General features: G+C 39.9%; 1 protein-coding gene across 6 annotated transcripts in view; it reads right to left on the minus strand.

Annotated features, from left to right (window-relative positions):
- Positions 1-23681, minus strand: part of FAM168A (family with sequence similarity 168 member A) — a 138304-nt gene that overhangs the window by 39540 nt on the left and 75083 nt on the right. For all 6 annotated transcript variants that reach the window (XM_036426149.2, XM_045577758.1, XM_036426146.2 and 3 more), the window contains exon 2: positions 10591-10678. In XM_036426149.2, the coding sequence (XP_036282042.1) occupies positions 10591-10660 (70 nt within the window). In that variant the 5' untranslated portion in view covers positions 10661-10678. The remainder of the gene's footprint in view (positions 1-10590; positions 10679-23681) is intronic.

A 23681-nucleotide genomic window follows, 5' to 3' on the forward strand; every position in this document is an offset into this window, starting at 1 on the left:
CACTCACTTTTACACGCATTTTATCGTGAAGCCTGCGCCCTTACAGCCTTTCTTTCCCTGTTGTGGGTTGAAAGGCAAGAAATCAAACCTTTTTAGAATGTGTGTATGTTAAATGCTAATACCTGATTGACTGCCTTCAAACGTAAGCTAAGTATACAAGTGGTGCTCAATTCAATTAAAAATTCACATGAACACTTAATGTGTTCTAGGTGCTACAATAAATGCAAAATGAAAAACATAATCCATATCTTCTATGAATTCACTATCTAATGGAGAGACCAGCACGTACAAGTTATTCTGGTATTAGGCCGCCTGGGTAAAGGCTTTCACAGAAGGAGATACAAAGTATTGTAGGAGAACAGGAAAATGAATTTTAACATTACTGTACTCTAGTTTCCTGTCCCTCCAACCTGGTCTGGTTTCTGAAATGCAAGTTGGCAATAAGAGAGACCTTAAGTAGAAAGTAATTTATGCTCAGGCATATACCTTCCCCTATTTTTATAATTCAAACAAGTAACATTATTGTGGACATTGAGAGCAAGTGTCAAACTAAGACAAACTTTAACGTGTTACAGAAACACCGCAAGTTTTATTTATGGGCAGATCTACATTCAAATCTGAGCTCTTCTACTTATTAACTCTGTAACTTTGGGCAAATCGCTTCAAATGTCTCAGTTCTGATGTTTTTAAAAAGAGACACTGTCTGCCCTAGTCAGTGTGACTCAATCAGTTGGACCAACTTCCATACACCAAAAGGCTGTGGGTTTGATTCCCAGTCAGGCAGCTACCTAGGTTGTGGGTTCAATCCCTAGTCGGGGTCCTTACAGGAGGCAACCAATCGATGATTCTCTCAATCTCCCTAAACTCAATAGAAAAACACATCCTAAGGTGAGAAAAAAAAGAAAAAGACAGAGTCATTAATCTATTTCTTGGTAAAGATTTTCTGAGTCCCTACTCTATGTCAGAATCAGTACCTCTTTTTATTTTTCTTATCTGTATATGACTGGCTAGGAGGGTAAGCAGGGCAGTACTGAACTTGCTTTGTAGGTACCCATCTAAACATGCCTATCAAGAGTCATGAGGAGTTTCCTATTCTGGCCTTCTGTAGTAGTGATCCTAGTCCGGTAAGAACAGGGGCTCTGAAGGCAGGCAAATGTGGATTCAGAAGTCGGCTGTAGTACTTACCAAACATGAAATCTTTTTTTTTTTAATATATATATATTTTTTATTGATTTTTTACAGAGAGGAAGGGAGAGAGATAGAGAAATCTCAATGAGAAAGAAACATCGACCAGCTGCCTCCTGCACACCCCCCACTGGGGATGTACCCGCAGCCAAGGTACATGCCCTTGACCGGAATCGAACCCGGGACCCTTCAGTCCACAGACCAACGCTCCACCACTGAGCCAAACTGGTTTCAGCCAGACATGAAATCTTAAGCAAGTCTCTTTATCTAAGCCTCAAGAATACAGGAATATCCTATACTGTAGGCTAAAAATTTAAAGAAATAGCATGCAAAACACATAGCTTAAGTATTTGACACAGAGTGCTAACTATTTCAATAAATGTTAGTCCCCGATCTCTACACCTTTCACTAAAAGTTCCCTTTTGACAATGGCTGTGTTTGCCCACGGGTTTTAAGGCATTTAATGAAAGGTTTCTAGAGCGTCAATCATGTCCCTTACCTTCTTTCCTTTCCTCTCCCTAACAAGGCGTGGCTCCAGGTGATTAGGCCTATTGCCATTTGGCCAATCACAAGCTGGACAAAAGCAAGCTCATATAGTGAGCATGGTTTTTTGTGGAAACACTAAGTCAGTCACTGTGCTTTGAATAATACAGGTAATTTGTGTACTGTTGTGTGTATATGTGTATTTATAATCTTTTGTGCATTTTAAAATATTCTGTTCCCTTTTAAAAATTTGTAAATAAAAGTGTCCCCAAGCTTTTGCATTTTTTTTTCTCATTCACCTTCGGTGTATTATTTTTGCTTTGTGCTACTGGTTAACAGTGGAAGTTAAAACAACCAAAATATCTACCAACAGGGCATTATCTGAAACAAATCTAATTTTGAGTGAGAAAACTGAGGTTCTGAGAGATTAATTTACTTACAATTATATAAGTGGCAGTTAAGATGGAAATCAGATCTGATAAAGAAAAATAAATGTAGGGGAATGGTAGACTCTATTTTTCTATAAGTTATTTTATTTTTTACTCTTAACACTAAGGAGGCATCAGTAGATCTTGCTTTGTACAGTACAAATCATGCTGTACACTCTGTTAGATTGAATTAGAAGGTGCAATGAATTATGGTTAACTCATTGCCTCATCATAACAGCTGAGTAATTAGATCAATCTAATTTTCTGAATTTTATTGCTTGTTTTATTGTGGCCTATAATCAGTTGAAATTACAATGGGAAGTTCAAGAATCTTACACAAAGGCAACATGAAGACGAAAGAAGATCTCCTAACTCTGAGCAGCTGGATGATCCCAGGCAAATTACTTAACTACTCAGCACCCCAGTTTTCAAATCTGTAAAATGGGAATAGTATCACCTTGCCTTGTAATTACCAAGGTGTATTTAGTTCAGAAATCCCAGCTCTAGGAAAAAGCGGGATTACCCAAGGATTATAAGAAAATCACCTGAGAAGCACATGCTGGCTTCAGTGCTCCCAAGAACTCAGTGAAAGGCAAGACCATGCAGCTTGCCTCTTAAGCCAGAGGAAGCAGGCCAGATTCCTCCTCCACCCTCACTCCTCAAACCCAATGCCAAGTCCTAACTCACTGCTATTCCACAAATATTCAATATCTACTGTATGCCAGACACTGTTCTCCCTAAAAATGTCTCAAGCATGTCCTCTCCATCCCAAACACCACTCCTAGCTCAGGTCTCTTGACTGAACTATTTTAAGAGCCTCCTAACTTACCATCTAACCGCCATTTTCTCTCTCTCCAATATATCTTCCTCACAAAACCAGAGAAATCTTTAAAAAATGCCAATATATCCATCACACCTAAAATTCTCTGGTGGTCAAGGACAAAGTTCCAAACTAAGATAACAGTTGTTGCCAAGAATAAAAGTTCCAGATTTTTCAGTATGCCCTCCAAGTCTGGCTACTATCCATGTAGATGTCCTATTTCCTTTCTTGCCAATCCTGGCCTGGCACATTACCCTTAACCAACACCAAATGCACAGCTGTTCTAGCATACCCCACTCCACGGCTCTGTTTCCATGTCACTGTTCAGGCTGTCCTCAATTATCCAATTGTCCTTTCCTTGCTTTGCCTTTTTCTTCATTTCCTTATCCTCCCTTGACCTTTCTCTCTCCAGGCTAGATCAGGGGTCCCTATTAGCTGGCTTTTCTTATAATTCTTATCAAAGTGTATTTTCTTTTCCCCCCAAACATTCATGCCCCAATTTGATCTACCTAATATCAGTTCAGTGATGACCCTTGAGTTGTGGTGTTCTTTGTTCTTACATGCCTCATATAGGGGCTAATGACCAAGTCTGTGGCTGATGCCATGTGTCTGACCAAGACAGACTCACCAGTTAACTACCATTTCTCTGCTGACTCCGACTCCCAGGGCAAAAAAAAAAAAAAAAGGAGCATAGAGTTTAGGTTCAGATCTAAGCTCAAATCCCAGTTTTGCCATTTCAAAATTTGTGAATTCAGGCAAGTTTTTACTTTCATGGACTGAACTTCAGCTTCCTCTTATGTAAAATGGAATAATATTGTAGTTACTTTGCAGAGTTGAGATGAGATGATAATAATCCTATATAATAAAAGGGTAATATGCAAATAGACCACACAGTGGAACAACTGATTGCTATGATGCACATTGACCACCAGGGGGCAGACGCTCAACGCAGGAGCTGGTGGCCATGTGCTCCCTCAGGGGGAGCGCCTCGCAGCCAGAAGCCGGGTGAGCACAACTGCGGTGGCAGGAACCTCTCCTGCCTCTGTGGCAGTGCTAAGGATGTCTGACTGATGGCTTAGATGGGGAGTGGGCCTAAGCCATCAATCAGACATCCCCCAAGGGCTCCCAGGCTGCAAGAAGGTGCAGGCTGGGCTAAAGGACCCCCCTCCCAGTGCATGAATTTCGTGCGCCAGGTCTCCAGTACAGTAATAAAAACAATACTGTTACTTATGTAATGAGTATTATGCTGAGAACTTTACATGAATCTTATTTAATCCTTTCACCTTCTTCATGAGGAAGGCTCTACTATTATCTTTATTTTATAGATGAGGAAAACAACTAGAGAAGCTAATTAACTTACCCAAGTCATTGTAATAGACCATGGGCTGGCTAACCCCACACTCATTTCCAACCCACTCTGCCCTTTGACTATTGAGGTTGGAAAAACAAAATACTTTTCAGCCTTCCTAGCACTTAGAAGCAGCCAGGTGGCCAAGATCTGACCAATGACATGTACACAGAAGTCTCCTGAGGGAATTTTAGGAAAGCCGTACCTTCCTAGTAAAAGAACCAGCATTACTGATGTTCCCCTACAACGCTTTTTCCTACCCTGATCACAAACACGATGCCTACACTATAGCAACATCTTACATCACGAGAGAAAAGTCAGGAGTCAGGGGACACTGGTCTTGAAATCACTGACCCAATAAATAAATGCCACCTGCCATTGAGCTCCAGACTTCTTTTTATGTGAGAAAAATATACCCCTTTTTGCTTTAATTATCATTAGTCAAGTCTTCAAGTAGTATCTTTAGGTAATTTATAAGTGATATAGAGTAATCAAATGGAGCTAAGATTCAAAACTAGGCAGCCTCACCCATTAAATTATATGAAAAACACTTACCACAAGATTTGGTAGTGAATAGGTACTCAAATGATGAAAATAATTACAATAATATAAATTACTCAACCTTCCTCTTTGAGGCTCCAAGCTCATAGGCAAACTCAGGACTGTCAGCATCCTAAATCACAACAGAGCTGCATTTTTAAATACTGCACCCAGCCCTCTTCTCTGCATTTCTGAAGTCAGTTCTCCCAGCTTAGAGTAACACTAAGGAGAGATGATGGAAGGAAGGTCTGGAGTCAGGTCTTGGCTGCTCATTCGTACCTATCTCATGGGACCATGATGATTCCAGGCTCCCGGCCATGCAGACGTAATATGAAAGTTCAAGGAACTCAGCAAAAACTTACAATCATGTCAGCCTTGTGGTGCAGTGAGGGCCCAAGCTCCTCTCTGACAGCCAGAGATACTTAGAGGTAACACGAAGTGTGGTTTTGTAGCTTAAACAAGACCAAGGATTATTGATTTGTCTGCCTCTTTTCTGCTAAGAGCAGTAATAGCAAAATTTTGATTTAGACACTTAAATTCAAGTACCTCCCCTACCAGCTGAGCAATTTTCAAGTAATCATAGTTTTGAACTCACCCAACATGAGTCCTTTAAAGCCAATTTTAGGGACCAATTATTTAGTTTTCCTAAGATGTGCAAGGAAGAAGATAGGATAGTTAGCCATCTTCTTGAAACTGTAGCTTCTCTTCCTGTCCAGAGTTTAAAGCTGCCTACTTACAGACCTCTGAATCTATCTGAAAAAGGGTCTGCCACTCCTATCATAGCTGACACATGTGTCATACCAAATACATGACTTCTGTTTCAAAAGCTGTTTGGAACTCAAAAGGTATTTTCCATAGGAATTATGGCATTCATGAAGGCAAGATTCCCAGACACAGAATTAGGAGAGAAGAGAAAGCCTATTTATTGAACACTTAACTAAGTGATAGATATGAGTATCAGAATCATCTGGGAGCTTGTAAAGACAGATTGCTGAGAACTACCTCCAGAGTTTCTTATTCAGTAGGTCTCGGGCAGGGCCCAAGGATGGTATTTCTAAAAATTCCTAGGCCTGGGACCACACTTAGAAGCCACTGATTGCTATAGGTATAAATCAGTCACTGATACTTTGGAAACAAAACTAGCCACCTTCAGATGCTGGAAAAGACTCTCCAACTCTAAGAAGAGATTCACAATACCATGGTATTCATCTTGCTTACAGCCTTTTAAAAACAAACAAAAACAAACAACCCTCTCCAACACTCCCTGCCCCTCTTCCCCTAAAAGCCAGCAGCAACCGGTTTCTTCGTGCTTCTCTTTAAGGACGGGATTCCAAATATTTCAGGACACTGGGCAATGCCTGGGGTCTTCAGAAGAGAAATTCTCCTAGGAGCTCCAGGCAACACACCCTGGAAGAAAGGACAAACCTACAAAGGAGGCTCACCAATCTCCCTAAGTGTGCACAGACTACTTTAGCCGCTACTAAGAAAAGAAAAATATTTAAAAGAATGATTCTCAAGCTTTGTCCAAAAGACAACTGTGCTCATGACTAATGATCAGGGGTGAATGGGTATAAGGATGGAGAACAGAGAGGGGATGAGAATGTATACGGGGGGAATGAGTAGAGAAACAAAAAAATAAAAACCGCAGATAATTCTGAGATACCCATAACGGCAGCTTAGGAGCTGACAATGGGATCCAGGTGGACTGAGACCTGATTCCTTAAGCTCTCAGGGCATCTGGGAAGGAAGTGAGGCACAGGAGCTCCTGGACAGCCTTGTCTGTTTACCCAGAGTTCTCTACAAATATCATTATTTTCTGTGTGGAACCGCTGGCTTTAGAGAACAAAAGTGTTTATTCTAAACTCTGAGATTACTTTGCCAGAGATTTATGGACTTCAGTATTAGGGGCCTAATCATTTATTCATTCAGCCAATCAATATTCACTGAGAGCTTACTTTGTGTTAGGCACTGAGGATACAGTGAGTGCCTGCAAGAACAATGAGTGTTACAGAAATATAAACAATTATAAGGCAGCAAATAATATAAACCAAATGTAACTTAGTGAGAAACATCCAAATTTAGACTTGACTCTGGCTCCTCTGCTTTCTGGCTCTGTGACAGGAACAAGTCTTTCCATTTTTCTTGATTCGTGTCCACATGTATTAACACTTGTGTAATAAGGATTAAGTAAAATAATGATGACATAGTTCTCAAACTGGCACAGGAACCCATATGAGTACTAAACAATACAGATACATGAAAGCACTGAAATAAATATGCTGCACTTTTTTGGGATGTTAATAATAGAATTTCGAAGATAAGACTTAAGTTTCAAATAAATTTTAAACTTGTAGTACTTGCTCTGGGCTATTCCCCCACCAATGCAGGAATGAATTCCTCCTGCTCTGATGTCAGATACACTTGGGTAGGAAACACTGTGCATGGCTGACAATGCATGCTCAACAAATAGCAACCAGTATTGTTAATAATAAATAGCTGTTATTATTAACCCATCCACAGCAACAAACTTGTATTTGGCATTCCCACTTGGATCTCCTAAATCCAGCAATGTGAAGGAAAAAATAACCTGAAAATTTGCCTACTACATAACACCTACAAAAACTTGATCAAACAACTACTTTATGTTATATAACAAATATAGGCAGAGTTGAGACTTTTAGAAAGAAAAAGAAATCTCAAGGAGTAAAAAATACAGAAGAAGCCGAAACCGGTTTGGCTCAATGGATAGAGCATCAGCTTGGGGACTAAAAAGTCCTGGGTTCACAGCAAAGCTATCACTCAGAATCGAAGGCCAGATAAAGAGCTTCACTAATAAAAAAAAGCTAAAGGAGTTCATCACCACCAAACCAGAATTATATGAATTGCTGAAGGGGGTTCTTTCAGAAGAGAAAGTAAACAAAGATAAAAATTATGAACAACAAATACATAACTATCAACAAGTGAATCTAAAAACCAAGGAAATTAAAAAAATCTGATGAACAATATTAACTGTTGAATATAATAGAATCAGAGGTATGGAAGGGGAGTGAACCGACAATTCTTGGGGTAAAGGGAGAGGGGGGCGTGGGAAGAGACTGAACATAAACTGTGCACCTATGGATGAGGACAATGGGGAGAGGGGAAAGGGCAGAGGGCGGGGTGGGAACCTGGTGGAGGAGAGCAATGGTGGGGGGGGGGGAAGGAACATTTGTAATAATATGAACAATAAAAACTTATTAAAAAAAAAAAAAAAAAAAAAAAAAAAGTCCCGGGTTCAATTCCGGTCAGGGGCATGTATCTTGGTTGTAAGCATATCCCCAGTGAGGGGTGTGCAAGAGGCAGCTGATCGATGACTCTCTCTCATCGATGTTTCTAACTATCTCTCTCCCTTCCTCTCTGTACAAAATCAATAAAATATATTTTTAAAAAAAAACAAAACAAAAATACAGAAGAAACTAAAAATCAGGCACTCTCTCAGTGAGCTTGAACTGCTTCAGGAAGCTCTTCTGTCTGGGCATTCAAGGGCTTTCTTTTCAAGTCACACAGAGAGTGGAACATAGGGGCTTTGGGCCTTGGAGAGGCCATGAACTGGAATTCAAATTCCCTTGCATAAAGCTGGGACCTTAGAGGATATCATATTGTCAAAAATAAATAAATAAACTGGCTCAAAAGTACTAAGAGACAACAGGAAGCTTAGGTTAAAAAAGAAAATTTCCTTAAGAATTTGAACCTTGGCCTCCACCCTCACTCCTGAGCAGCCAGCGGGCTCTGGAGACAAGGCTGGAACAGCTTCTTTTCCTCTCCTTTTCTCTCCATTTTCCTCTCCCTCCCCGGAGAGGAAAACAAATAAAGAAGAGCAAATAGCCACACACACAAAAAAAGAAAACGAACCTTGGCCTATGAAGACTGAATTTATTCTAGTTGTGTGTTTATACAATCTGTGTGGTCCCAGTATCTCCCAGCAGAGAAATCAACTTAAAACACAGTTCCAGGCTGATAATATTTCTTGGTGATTAGTAGAAACAAAGGCCACCCGTCCTCTCTTCCTCCAGAGAAGTACTAATTATCTCATTTAATTCTCATGACTACTCTATGAATTAGATAATATCATCCCCGCTTAGAAAAGAAAAATTAAATTTAGGGAGGTTTAGCAACTTGCCTAAAGTCACCTCACTATTATAGTGTTCATTCAATTGAAATAGTAGAACTTGGTAAATGTGTGTCAATTGAATGAACAACCACCAGGTTCAAATCCCAGCTCTGTTAGATAATATTTGAGGAATCTCTAAAGCACCCCTTAGTACTCTCTCATATAGGACAGCTTGGAACAACCCAGTTCCCTGAGATCCCTGTCAACAAGACCATTACTAATCTATTTTTTGAACTTCATTTTCCACTTTTCCCCGTTCTACTCTTCACTCCAGCTAATCTCAAATATTGACTATACCCTCAGCATACTTGCTTACTTCCATGTGTTTGTTCTGTTACCTTCACCTTCTATTTAAATTCATGATATTTTGAAGGCTCATGATATGCTAGGCACCATGCTAGTAACTTACATACATTTTCTCTCTCACTACCATACATTCAACCCATCTTTGTTTACTTATAAATCATAACAACTGTTATTAAGCACTTTATACCAAATACGTGCTGAGTGCTTTACACCAGCTCATTTAATCATTATAGCAGCCTTATGAAATAGAGCAATACTACTGTTCTCATTTTATAATGAAAATACTGAAGCTCTGGAGGTAAAAACTTGCCTGAGGCCAAGTATAGGAGAGAATGCTTCCTGGAAAAATGCTACCTGGGCCTTAAGCTGAATTCTTAAAGAATTAAGTGAAGCTGTCAGGAGACAACAGCAGGACAACGCACACAAAGGCAGAGAAGTAGGAAACAGCTTGTTATGCAGTTCAGGGAGGAAATAATCAGCCTTCACAATCAGCAGACCTAGGCTTAAATATCTATTTTTATTTTGTATTGTAGCCTCTTACTATAACCATGATTTTTCATCTGTGACATGGTGATGGTAAGTTTTACATTATAGAAGTAAGTGCTTTAAGATTAAAGTGCCCAGTCTTAACCAGGTGATTCAAGGAGCATCGTCCCATAAACCAAAAGGTTACATGTTCTATTCCTGATCAGGGCACATACCTAGGTTGCGGGTTCGATCCCCAGTTGGGACACATAATTGAGGCAACTGACTTAGTTTCTCTCTCCCATAGATGCTTCTCTTTCTCTCTAAAAATCCATAAAAACATATCCTCAGTAGAAGAGTAAAAAAAGAAAGATTAAAGTGCCCAGCACAGGCCCAGGCCCACAGTAGGTGCTCAATAAATGAATGTCACCTCCCTTCCTTTCCCTTTGCTGACAATTCAGTGACCTTACTCTCAATAATGTGATTTCCATGTCCACTGGACCCCAGACATAACTCCCTTCTACAAGTTTGCAAGCTTTACCAAACCTTCCGGAGACACAGTATATCAAAAGTCATTCAGCAATTTATTTGGCAATGCCCTTAACCAGTGGTCGGCAAACTCATTAGTCAACAGAGCCAAATATCAACAGTACAATTGAAATTTCTTTTGAGAGCCGAAAAACGACTTCTGTGCATGGGCCACGAAGTTTCAATCGCCCTGTATGTGCGTGCCCGCACGTGGTATTTTGTGGAAGAGCCACACTCAAGGGGCCAAAGAGCCACATGTGGCTTGTGAGCTGCAGTTTGATGACCACTGCCCTTCACCAACATTTCTTAAAATGAGAGCCATTCTCACACCACTCACCTGTGTAAGCCATGTTCTTAGGGTTGCCATAAGGAGCCCCAGGCTGCACGGGGCTGTACACGGGGTTCATTGTGGAAGACTGAGGATCCTACGGAAAAACAACGAAAATAACATTGATTATTAATTGTTCATTCTCCCTGACATCAGTTTCCTCCCTAAAATCTTCAGTTTATAGTAGAAACAGGATGAAAACAAAAAACTCTTTGTTAGAATTTGGCCCTATGCTAGACACTTTTTCCAATAGACAGATGAAGATAGTGGGAAACAGATAAAACTTGCCTGACACCCAGGCCATTGTCTCTGTCAGTACTAGTCCCACTTTGTACCCAGGTGACTGTCACTAGCATGCTACCCCTCTCTTGCTGTCAACATCCTGATGTGAAATCAATTCATGTAACCTCTCTGAGGTCCATTTTGATTCTAAGGATGCTAGTCTAGGAGCTGGGAAAGGAAACACCTCTGTTCCCTAGGGGAGCCCGAGTGGCTGATGGAGAGCACACAGACTTCTAGAAGGAAGAGTAGCAAGTGTCTCACCCACCCTTGGCACCTGCAGAGGACAAGATACTAGTTACTAACAGCTTTGGGTGGGGAAAAAAAATAAAGGAAATGTAACACCACTGATCATTTTAATGCAAACAAGGAAACCCAGCCAAGACCTCTTTCAACGTTTATTCAAGGGAAAGAAATAAACTTGGAAATTTGTGTGTAATAAGTACTACCTGCACAAGTGCTCTGTTAATTACCCTAATGAAACATTCTCCATTCTGGTTAACAGAAAATCTGCTATTAAGCTCTGTTAGCCAGCCAATTTGTCCCACCTTGTTTAGGGAACCATCTCTGAAACACAGGCCAACGCAGGCTTGCAAACATACATATTATTTACACTTCATAAAAATGAAACAATTCCCTCCTAACTGGGCTCACATGATAGATGGGCAGTTTTTTTTAGGTTATTAACTTTTCCAGTACCACCTCAAGATAGGAAACAGTCAAATGTTGAAAACAAGCAGTCAACAGCTGGCTTGCTAACAATTGCCCTGCGATTAATTAGTCTGTCTGGGTTCTGTAATGAGAAGTGGAGAAGAGATGGGTTCCCAAGGAGAGGAAGTCTAGGCCAAAGAGGCAAAGAGGAAAATGCCCCTGGCCAATTTCTGAGGATGGAACTTCCTGAAATGTACCCAATGTGCAGACCTGGCAACGCCCTCTCCCCTTCGGAGCATCAGACAATATATTACCACAAGTTGACAAACTGAAACTAAAACAATTTGAGGATGAAAGTTAAGAGATATTTCAACACAGCTTAAGGGGAAAAAAATTTCTTAAATCCAGAGTTATCCTAGAATACAGCCAAGTAACTCTCTCTAAATAAAAGCATTCTCTTGACAGGGTTCTGAGAGAAGAGAGGTCACAGATGTTAAAATAACATTGCAAAACTGTAAAGTTACATGCAGATGTAACTGATGATGGCAATGATGTAGCAACACAGAATACCAGTACACTTCCAATGCCTTGGATCTCTCCTCTATCCAACCAGTTCTCTGCTACATAAGCCAGGATAAGAAAGACTGTTAATATGCTAAGCAGCCCAACTGGCCCTGTAAACTTCTGAGCACTCTCCTACTGAGAAAGCTCTATTTTGCTGATTGAACAAAGTATGAAACTGCTTTTTATATCCGAAGAAACTCATCAGCTTTGAAACTGGACTCCTGCTGCTCCAAAATAAGGGCCACAGTCTAAGAAGGAGATCATGCCTAGGCAGCACTCCACATCGATTCCAATCACAGCTAATGACTGACAGAAATGAAGTCTGCCAGGGGCTCAAAATTTGGAATATGACAGCCACTTTGGAGGAGCTGCATGCAAACAGACACGGTTCCTGGCTTTACAACAGAACCCACACACTGTTATCGGTTTACGGGCCAGTTAAAAATGAATAGGAAGATCACAAGCTCTGTGATCAGGCAGATTTAGGTTCAAATCCCAAATGTGGGACCACAGGCAAGCCTTTCTAAGCCTTAGTTTCCTCTATCCTCAAAATGGAAAAACAAATAACATATACTTTGTAGAGTTGTTGGAAGGTATTTTTAAAGATAGGTTCCTTTTCATATAGTAAAACTTACCCAAAAGGTATACAGTTCTATAAGCCTTGAAAAATGTATAAAGTTGTAAAAAAAAAATGCCACTACAATCCTATATAACCCTATACAATAAAGGCTAATATGCAAATAGACCGAATGGTGAAACAACCAAACAACCAACCAACCAATTACCATGATGTGAACTGACCACCAGGGGCGTGCACAGAACAGGCATTGGCAGCAGAGAATAGAACATGGCGGGCATCAGCTGAGGTGGGATGGTGGAGCAGATGAGCGGGAGCACCAAACCAAGGCGGGGTACTGGTTGCTGTCATCAGGGTGAGCTACTGGTGGTTACTGAAAATTCTACTCCTGAGGGGTGATCAGGGCAGCAGTCACTGCTTGAACCCGCTGATAGCACCGGCCCAACTAGCACCTGCTGCTGGCACTGGCCCCAATCACTCCACACCACTAGCGGTGTGAGTGGGGCCGGCACTGTCAGCTCATGGGTGTGTCAGTGGTGGGAGCTGGAGCTGCTGGCAGACGGGCCCAGGGGCCACAGCAGGAGGGGCTGGAGGGGGTGCAGATGATGGGCCAAGATCTGCCCCTGTGCCCATTACAGCCTCGCGACCCATAGTCCCTTTCAAGGTGCATGAATTCGTGCACTGGGCCCCTAGTCTATAATAATAAAAGCATATTATGCCTTGGCCTTGCCAACATGGCTTTGTTCAGAAGGTCTCCCAGTCTAATTAGCATATTACCCTTTCATTAGTATAGATTATCATCACCCCCAAAAGTTCTCTCATCTTTGTAGTCAATGCTCCCATCCCTGACTCCCAGTCCATGGCAATCACTGAGTGAAGCTGAGAAAAGGCAAGTGGACAACAATCCAAGTTCACAAAGCAAGTAAGAGACAAGTTCAAGACTAGCACCCAAATGGATCAAAGACCTAAATGAGAACTAACAAAAACTCTTGAAGACAGAACAACATATAGGCATAAACTTTCATGACCTTGGATTTGGAAATGGTTTCTTAGATATGCTACCAATAGCACAAATAACCAAAGAGTGAGCCCTAGCTGGTTTGGCTCAATGGATAGAGTGTCAGCCTGTGAATTGAAGGGTCCCAGGTTCAATTCTGGTCAAGGGTACATGCCCAGGATACGGGCTCAATCCCCAATGGGGGGCATGCAGGAGGTAGCCAATCAATGATTCTCTCTCATCACTGATATTTCTCTCTCTCCCTCTCTCTCTCTCTCTCTCTCTCTCTCTCAAATCAATAAAATATATTTTAAAAAATAACCAAAGAGTGGGGGAGGGGACAGATAAACTGGATTCATCAAAACCAAAAATTTTTGTGCTTTAAAGAATAACATCAAGAAAGTAAAAAGACAACCCACAGAATGAACTTTTTTTTTGTAGATTTGCAACTAAAATATATAAAGAACTCTTATCTCAATAATAAAAGGGCCAATAATTTGAGAGGATCCACAATCACATCAAAATTATAACTAAGCCCTAACCAGTTTGGCTCAATGGAGAGCAACACACTCAACGGGCAGACTCAGTGAGCACCAAAACCCCACTGAAGTAAGTCCTGCTCCAGAAGGGCGTCTCCTACACAGCAGCTCTTCCACTGCAGTCACAACTGGTCCTCACAGCCAATTGGCCTGCAGATCAGCTCCTCCTAGCTGACCTAGCAGGCAGTAGCAGGAAGAAGGTAGGGTTGTTAAATGACAAACTCACCATGTCCAAAAGTGATCCACTCCTCCTTGAGGCCAATAGCAAGCAAAGCTCACTTACAACAAAACTTTGCACACAGTCCACACCTAGAGTGCCCTGCGCAGGTGACTGGGGAGGCTTAGCCACTGGGCCCTACAGGACACCTTCTACACAAGGCCACTTTAAGAATTCCAGGAGACATTGCAGCTCTACCTAACACACAGACACAAACACAGGGAAGCAGTTAAAAATGTGGAGACCAAGAAACACATCACAAATGAAAGAAATGGAAGAAAGCAAACACTTTTTAAAACACTTTATTTTTACTTTATTTTGTTGATTTGAGAGAGAATGAGGAAAGAAGAGAGGAACATCAGTTTGTTGTTCCACCTCTTTACACATTCATTGGTTGTTTCCTCTGTGTGCCCTGATTGGGGATCGAACTCATAACCTTCCCATATTGAGATGATGCTCTAGCCAACTGAGGTACTCGGCCAGGACTGAACATACATTTCTTCAATGAAGTTTCATAAATGGCCAACAAGCACATGAAAAAATACAAATGAAAACCATGAGGCCCTGGCCAGGTAGCTCAGTTGGTTAGTGCATCATCCCGATATGGCAACTCCTGGTCAGGGCTCATATAAGAATCAATCAAGGAATGCATAAATAGGCAGAACAACAAATTGATCTCTTTCTTTCTCAAGTCCTTCCTTTCTCTCTATCTCTCTTAAATCAATCAAATTTTTAAAAAAATGTAAATCCATAAATCCACATACACTAGGATGGCTATTATAAAAACACAGAGATAATAAAAAGAGTTGGCAAGAATGTGAAGAAATTGGAATCCAGGCTTAGACAATGCTTGTGGGAATGTAAAATAATACAGTTGCTTTGGAAAGAGTCTGACTTCCTCAAATGTAGTTACCATATGATCCAACAATGCACTCTTAGGTATATACCAAAGAGAAATGAACATGTATGTCCACACAAATGTTCATAGCAGAATTATTCATAATAATCAAAAGGTGTGGAAACAATCAAATGTCCAAGAGATGAATGGATAAAGGACATGTGATATATTCATAGATTGAAGAATTTGGCAATAAAAAGTAATGAAGTATTGATACATGCTACATCATGATGAACCTTAAAAACATTCTATTAAGTGAAAGAAGCCAGTAACAAAAGGCCACATATCCTGTGATCCATTTATATGAAGTGTCCAGAATAGGCAAATCTATAGAGATAGAAAATAGTTAGTGATTGTCTAGATTAGTTCATGATACATGAAACCTAGTAACTTCCAAATCCACATCTTCCTCAAAATCATTATACACAACACTTACCTACTACACACCACACCTATTTCCTGAACATTTCTTCCTGAACAACATAAGCAATTGAAACTTTCCATGTCCAAAAGTAAACTCACCATCTTTCCCCAAGCCCATTCTTCTTTTTTTTTCTTTTCCTTTTTATTTTTTCTCATATATTTTTTAATCAAATTATTATCTGTGTACATACCCTCCCTCCCCAGATTTCTGTGTCCATTGGTTGTACTTACATGCATGTATACAAGTCCTTCGGTTGATCTCTTATCTCTCCCAAGCCCATTCTTCTACAGTTATTGCCTGTCTCAGAGTTACTGACAATCCATCCACCGAGCACCTGAGCCAAAACTCTGAAAGTCATTCTCAATTCCTCCCCTTCTCTCACACCCAATCCATCACCAAATCCTGACAACCCTACCTTTTTTCCTGCTACTGCCTGTGAGGTCAACTTTCACCATCTTTTGTCTGAACTATTATAACAGTCTCAAGGTCTTTTTCCCCCCATTCCAGACCACTCTAATTCATCCTTGCTATTCTTTATTAAAACATAGGTTGAATGACAGCATTACTCCCCTCAAAAGCCTCGGGAATAAAATCCACACTCCTTCACATCATGTGAAGACCCTCTATGCTCTATCTGGATGGAGCTCAAGAATCAATGTATTTATGTTCGCAAGGAGTTTTGACATCCCAACAGCTTGACTTCCTGAGACTTTCTTTCCCAAAATGCCATTTATCTCACATAAGCTTGGTAGAGAAATTAAGATACTGTCGTGAACAAGAACAAGAAAAATGCCTGTTTATGTTCTAGTGGGGGGGGGGAATACTTTAACAAGTAAAATATATTGGATAACAGATGACAATAAATACTTTAGAGAAATCTCGGAAGGTGGAAAGAATACAAGGGGAGCAGATACAATATTAAATAAGATGGTTTGAGAAAGTGTCATCTAAGCAAAGACCTGAATAAGTTGAAAGAGCAAGCCATGCAGGTCTCTGAAAGCAAACTGTTCAAGGAGAGAAAAAGGCAAATGAGACTGTGCTCTGAAGTGGAAGCATGTGTGAAATGCAGCACGGAGGCCAGTTCAGCTGAGTGCAGTAAACTACAGAGAAAGAGTAGGCAGTGAGGTCCGATAGGTAATGAGGCCAAATCACGCAGGCCCTTGTAAGCCAATATAAGGACTTTGGGGTTTTTTTATTGTTCTGAGCAGATGACAGGATTTGCCTTCATTTTTGAATTTTTATTTGTTTTTTTTCTTTTGTTTTTATTTTTACTTCATTTTAAGATTACTTTGACTGTTGAGCTGACATCAGATGGCAGAAAGGCAAGAGCTGGGAGAACAGTAAGAATGCTATTGAAATAATCCAGATGAAAAATAAAGTGTCCAAAGAAGCCTCCTTTGATAGATCACCTTGGGCAGAATAAGTAGTGGTGGGCCAGACGATGGCATGACGTGTAAGAAGGAAAACACTCAGAGATACTCAATACTTCCCTCCAGATGGAGCTAGCTGGCTTTCATTCTCAGATTATTCTGCAAGTGGCCTACCTGCTGCCCTCAAAAACACCTGAACTATTTCTTTAAAATCAACAGCAAAGTCTATAAGCATAAAATGACATCAAATGATACTTGGAAGTATCATATGCATAACAGATTGCAGTATTTAAAATTAGTGTTGTAGTTTGCAAGCTATTTTAAAGCTTTTCAAAAAGAATTTTACCATTTACAAAGTGCTTATATTTACAATGAGATTCTTAACTATTTCAAACCTGATCCTTTGAATTAAGCAATGTAAAGGTTATTAACTTCATTTGACAGATGAAGAAATTAAAGCTCAAAGGTTTAATGCATATTGGGATGTGTATGGTAGGGAAAAGAAAAAGACAGTGTCTGCCAAGACCGGTTTGGCTCAATGGATAGAGTGTCGGCTTGGGGACTGAAGGGTCCCAGGTTCGATTCCGGTCAAGGGCATGTACCTTGGTTGCGGGCACATCCCCAGTAGGGGGTGTGCAAGAGGCAGCTGATCGATGACTCTCTCTCATCGATGTTTCTAACTCTCTATCTCTCTCCCTTTCTCTCTGTACAAAATCAATAAAAAAAAAAAAAAAATATATATATATATATATATAAAAAAGAAAGAAAAGAAAAAGACAGTGTCTGCCCAAAGAAGGTTATGGTCAAGCTGGGAATTTTAAAGGTTAAGTAACAGTAATAAGGCCAAAAATATATATAAGGTGATGAAACTTCTGGAACACCTAAACTGCTTAGCAAACCCTCTCCCCAAAGAGCAACAATAAATTGTAAAACACATGTTTTATAAGCTAAAAGGAATTAAGTCATTTTGTTAATGCCCTCATTTATACACATGAACTGATAACTTCTGGGCTAGGCTCTCTCTAAAGTGTTACAGATTCAGAGTTAGCAGGACACAATGTCTGTTCCTGGGTGTTTATACTGAGGGAAACATATGGAAACTGACAATCAGGAGCAATATAGTACTATTATGCTGACTGCTAGAATTTAAAGACAAACTGAAAGTCAGGTGAGGGGTATTATGACTGCCACTAGGTGGCAGTATGTTTAGTTAAAGTAGTGATCGCCAACTGGTGGTCCGAGGACCACTGGTGGTCTGGAGTAAAAGGATCCCTTTTCTCAACCTCTCGAGGTTAGATGTGGCTATGTGATTATTTCTGTTTAATGAGATATGACTGAAAAATGGTATAGGACTTCTGCTTAAGAGCAGCTTAAAGAGAACAGTGTTAGCTGGATTGGTGCCCTTCCTTCTCTTACTCTTTTCTGGTACCTAATACTGCGACATAATGATTGGACGTTAGCCTTCTTTTCTATGAAATGACCTTGAGAATGGAAGTCTCAAACCAAGGATGGGTGGAAGGAGCCCTTGATTTTGTGGAGCAATCATTTCAGCTCTGGTCTACCTACCTCTATATTTTTAACCACTGTTATTTTAGATTTCTGTTATAGACAGCTAAATCTAATCCTATGTATTTGGGAAGGGGAGTGATATAGAGGATTTCAAAAGAATGTCATTTGATCTGTTTTGAGGGAGAAGGGGAGGAAAGGCCATTCATGAAATTGTACCATAAGAGAGCAAGGCACATTCAGAGGATATGGAGTATAGAAAGGCTGGAAATATAGACTCTGAAGGGAAAACATGGCAGTAATATTATCACCCGGTCCCCACTTCTAAATTATGCCCACTCAGCTCTTGTGAAGGACCTCAGAGCCGAGACTGGGCATGACTATAGGCCATTTTATGATCAAGGAGCTCTCTGAACTTTTCTGTAGTAAATACTCATTGTAGTTATAATTTGCTTGCCCAATTCTTTTCTTTCTGCTACATTTTAAGCACTATGAAGTGAAGGGACCATTTCTTTTATTCATCACTGCATTTCTGGAATTTAAAGGGCATGGATAATGCTGGGTGTTCAGTAAACATTTGTTGAGTAGTTGAATGAATTAATTAATGGATAAATAAAAGGAAACATTTTATTGGAATTCAATAGCTTAATATCACATTAAATTTTTCTTACCACACAAAATAAAGGGAACTCCATTTCAATGGGGTTCCCCCCTCAATTCTATCAGTATAATATGCAATGAAGCCCAGTTTTTATAGATGTCTGCTTCTTTATACTGTCTGCCAAATGTAATCAGACTGCACATTACATTTCTGCATAACCCTATCATAAGTCGAGGAACATTTGTATTCACTAAACCTCACAAGTACTTGGGACTTCCTATGTGTCATTTCTCTGCCCTTAGAGAATTTATTTTTTAGTAGGAAACAGCCATGTGTAAGTATGACTATAATGAAGGTGCTATCTTAAACCTAAGTGGTTGAAACAGAGAGGATGTCATTTTGCTTGACAGAAACTTTCATAATGTAATACTTTTTAGTTTATAAGGATGGTGCAAGAGATAACCATTACTATTTTGCCGATAAAGAAACACAATCAGAGAAGTTATATAAATTGTTCAGGATCTTAGTGGAAAGAAAGCCAGGGACTAAAATCTAAAACTTCAGATCTGAAATCTAGTGTCCTTTCCATGACAACATGCTACTTCACAATCCAGATGCAATGACCTAAAATGGCTGTGATTTCAAAATTGCATTTTCCTGCCTTTCTACTTTATAATTCAGCTATTTGGTCTTCTTTAAATTCCCCTGAACATGCCATACTCTCTTGCCTCTGAGTCTTTACACACGCTCTTCTCTCTGCCTAAAATACCACTTTTCCATCATTTGGGGATTATCCCTCATCTCCCCTATCTCTAGTTTGGATAATTCCTACTCATTTTTTTTCACACTCTCAACTGTAAAGCCCACAAGAATAGAGATTTGTCTTGATCACAGTTTTATTCCTAACATTAGCACAAAGTCAGGAACACAGTTATGTGCTTGGAAAATATTTGCTGAATAAATTGATTGCCTATCATTTTCACAATCACACAATACAATGATCTGAAATTGGCACACACCTCTGAAGCAAAGTTATACTTGGCTGGAAATGGATTGCCGCAGACAGACTTGCTGAAACATCTCAAGCTACAAAAAAATAGTGATCCAGCATTTCTAGAAAGACTATAATTCACCAATCCTCACAGTTCCTCTTTAATGGTTGCTTATAATAGGCTAGATTTGCAATGCAAATATATAAGCTTACGTTGTAAGATTTAAAAATATTATATAAGGCCTGTGATACAGTATAAAAATGCTGGTGCTCCTTTTCCAAAGTACAACTGTGATATTACTTACCACATCTAGTTGGAAAGAGCTAATTAGAAGGAGTCTATGGTCATGGCATCCAACAGCTTTATTCATTTTTGTTTAGAAGAGAAAACTGAGGCACAGAGAAAGGAAAGGACTACTGTAGAAATATATGGCAAGTCAGGATCACAAACAAGGCTCTGAACAAAAAACAGGGCCTGACTTTAGACTGCAAACTTTCCACTGTATCATCTTGATACTATTCTCTGGATGGACAGATGAATAATTATATGGAAAGACAGATAAATGGACAAATTAGCTGTATGACAATGCAGTCCCAATAAAATTCCTCTCCCTTCTGCTGGTCATTAGTCTTGATTGGCATTTTAAATCTATCTGTCATGGGACATAGGATACTAAGGGAATATAAAGTAATAATGTAGGTATTTATTGAAGGACCCATTGAGCAAAGTGGTCTACTGGAATGTTAGTTCTCTAAAGCAAACTCAGAAGCACACCAGATCGGAAATTCTCAACATAGCACATAAAATCATCAACCCTGCCCTAGCTGGTGTGGCTCAGTGGATAGAACGCTGGCCTGTGGACTGAAGGGTCCCGGGTTCAATTCTGGTTGGGGGCACATGTCCTGGTTGCAGGCTAGATCCCCATTGGATTCTCTCTTATCGTCGATGTTTCTATCCCTTTCTCCCTCTCCCTTCCTCTCTGAAATCAATAAAAATATATATATTTAAAAAATCATCATTATCTTTCTTGTAGAAGCAACATATTCAAAGTACTATTGCCTAGCAACTTCTTATAATGATTAAGAACATAGGTTTTTGGGGGCACAGCAGCTGTGAGGCCTTGGATAGCATACTTAATTTCAGTTCCCTTTTCAGTATTGAGGAAATACTATTGGTAACCATATCCTAGATTGTTGGAAGTACTAAATAAGACAATGTATGTTTTGCCAGAGCAGATGACACACTTAACAAATGATGACCTTATCATATTTCATCTGGGGAAACATCCTTATCACATGTAATTTTCAATGGCCCAGACTTACAATGGCCATAGGGACATCCAGGACTTTGGAATATCCCCTCCCCACGTTTAGGATTCTAGAAGGGTAATTAGAGAGCTCTAAAAGAGTAAGACTCTCTCTTTTTTTTTTTTTAAATATATTTTTATTGGTTTTGTACAGTGAGGAAGGGAGAGAGATAGAGAGCTAGAAACATCGATGAGAGTCATCGATCAGCTGCCTCTTGCACACCCCCTACCGGGGATATGCCCGCAACCAAGGTACATGCCCTTGACCGGAATCGAACCCGGGACCTCTCAGTCCCCAAGCCGACGCTCTATCCATTGAGCCAAACCGGTTTCGGCGCAAGAGTAAGACTCTTGAGACTGTCTGCTATAGAAAAGCAATGATCTCTTCATCTGTCAAATGGAAATACCATCATTTAATCTAAAAAACTGCTGTGAAGATGAATAGAAAGCCATAAAGGAATGAAGCAACAAAGTGATAGTCACGTCTGTGTTTTAGAATATTTCATGGGAAGACATAGAATGGACTGTAGAAGAGAAACAGAAGGTCTGAAAAAGAAAGGAAGAGCTGAAATAGAAAATACGGAAAAAATATAGGAATATTTTGGAGTCAGAACTGATAGGATTTAGAATCTCTATATACAGAGCTTGATAAAGGAAAAGTTAAAAAAAAAAAAAAAAAAAAAAAAAAAAAAAAAAAGGTTTCAGAAAGAAAACAAAAGTAAAGGGTTTCCAGGGTAAGCACGGAAAGACGGCCTTCATTTTTAACCAGCCGAGGCAAAGATGTCCAACGAACATCTGGAAGGACTGATCTGAGAGAGAGGTTGACTGCTGTGAATGAACTACCGACCAACCATTATGTTTATGTGCTTAGAGGTTAGCAGAAGCAGTCCAGAAATGGTATAAAGGCAGTACAGAATAATGAAACATAGAGGAAAATAACATAATAGAATATACTGTCAGATATAATTCAGAACCAAGAAGGGCTCCCAAAAAACATGTCTTTAGAACCTTATCAGTCACTAAAGATCCTTCCGCAACCAAAGTGCATGCCCTTGAATGGAACCAAACCCGGGACCCTTCGGTCCGCAGGCCAATGCTCTATCCACTGAACCAAACCGGTTAGTGCTCCATGTTGTTTTCCATAGTGGCTGCACCAATTTATAATCTCAACAGTGCATGAGGATTCCCTTTTTTTCCACATCCTCACCAGCTCTTGTTTGTTGATTTATTGAACAAATACTCATTGCTTACTGTGTGCCAGGTACAATTGTAGGTACTGATGAAACAATAGTGAACAAAAAAAGACAAGCAACTCTTTCCTCAAAAAGCTTATGTTCTGATGAGGCAATATAGTATAGTGATTAAAAGCAAGGACTCTGGAGCCAGAGAGCTTAGGTTTAGATTCTGACTCCAATGCTAACCTTTTAGTGTTCTTTGAAAATCACTTAACCTCTCTATGCCTCAATTTTTGAAATCTATAAAATGGGGGTCATAATAATAGTACCATGTAATAGCATTTCTATAAGGATTAAATTAGTTAACATATGCAAAGTGCTTAGAACAGTGCCCAATATAAAAGAACTACCTATTATTATTTTGTATTTTGTTATTATTGTGAGTGGGAGTAAGGCAATTAACAGAGAGCAAAAAATATGGCCAATTAGTGGTATGGCAGAAAAATAAATCAGGGCAAAGGAATATGAATGCCATATAAGAATTACAATTTTGAGAAGATAGTCAGGGAAAGTCTCAATAAAAAGAAGATACCCCCAAAAAAATACCTCCCAAGAGGATGAAAAGGAACAAGCCACACATGCCGGGGGGAATTTAATGCGCCTGTGAGGTACTCGGCATGACTAATGAATGCATTTTATAGGTGGGAGAGCTGAGGCTTAGATTAAGGAACCCGTCCAAGGTCTCATGATGTATAAATGACGGAGTCTAGAGTCAACTCCAGGACTGTTGACTCCAATTCTTTCTCCACTACTGGGCTGTGTTTGATTTCCATTCCTTTCTTCTTTTTTTCTTGAAATATGTATTTTTTTTTTTATTGATTTTAAAGAGAGAAAGAGAGAAAGAGAGAGAGAAACATCAATGATGAGAAAGAATCACTGATTGGTTGCCTCCTGCAGTCTCCCCACAGGGTATCAAGCCTGCAACACAAGCATGTGCCCTGACC

This window comes from Pipistrellus kuhlii, unplaced genomic scaffold (genome assembly GCF_014108245.1).
Source record: "Pipistrellus kuhlii isolate mPipKuh1 unplaced genomic scaffold, mPipKuh1.p scaffold_m20_p_9, whole genome shotgun sequence".
In the NCBI taxonomy this organism is placed as follows: Eukaryota; Metazoa; Chordata; class Mammalia; order Chiroptera; family Vespertilionidae; genus Pipistrellus; species Pipistrellus kuhlii.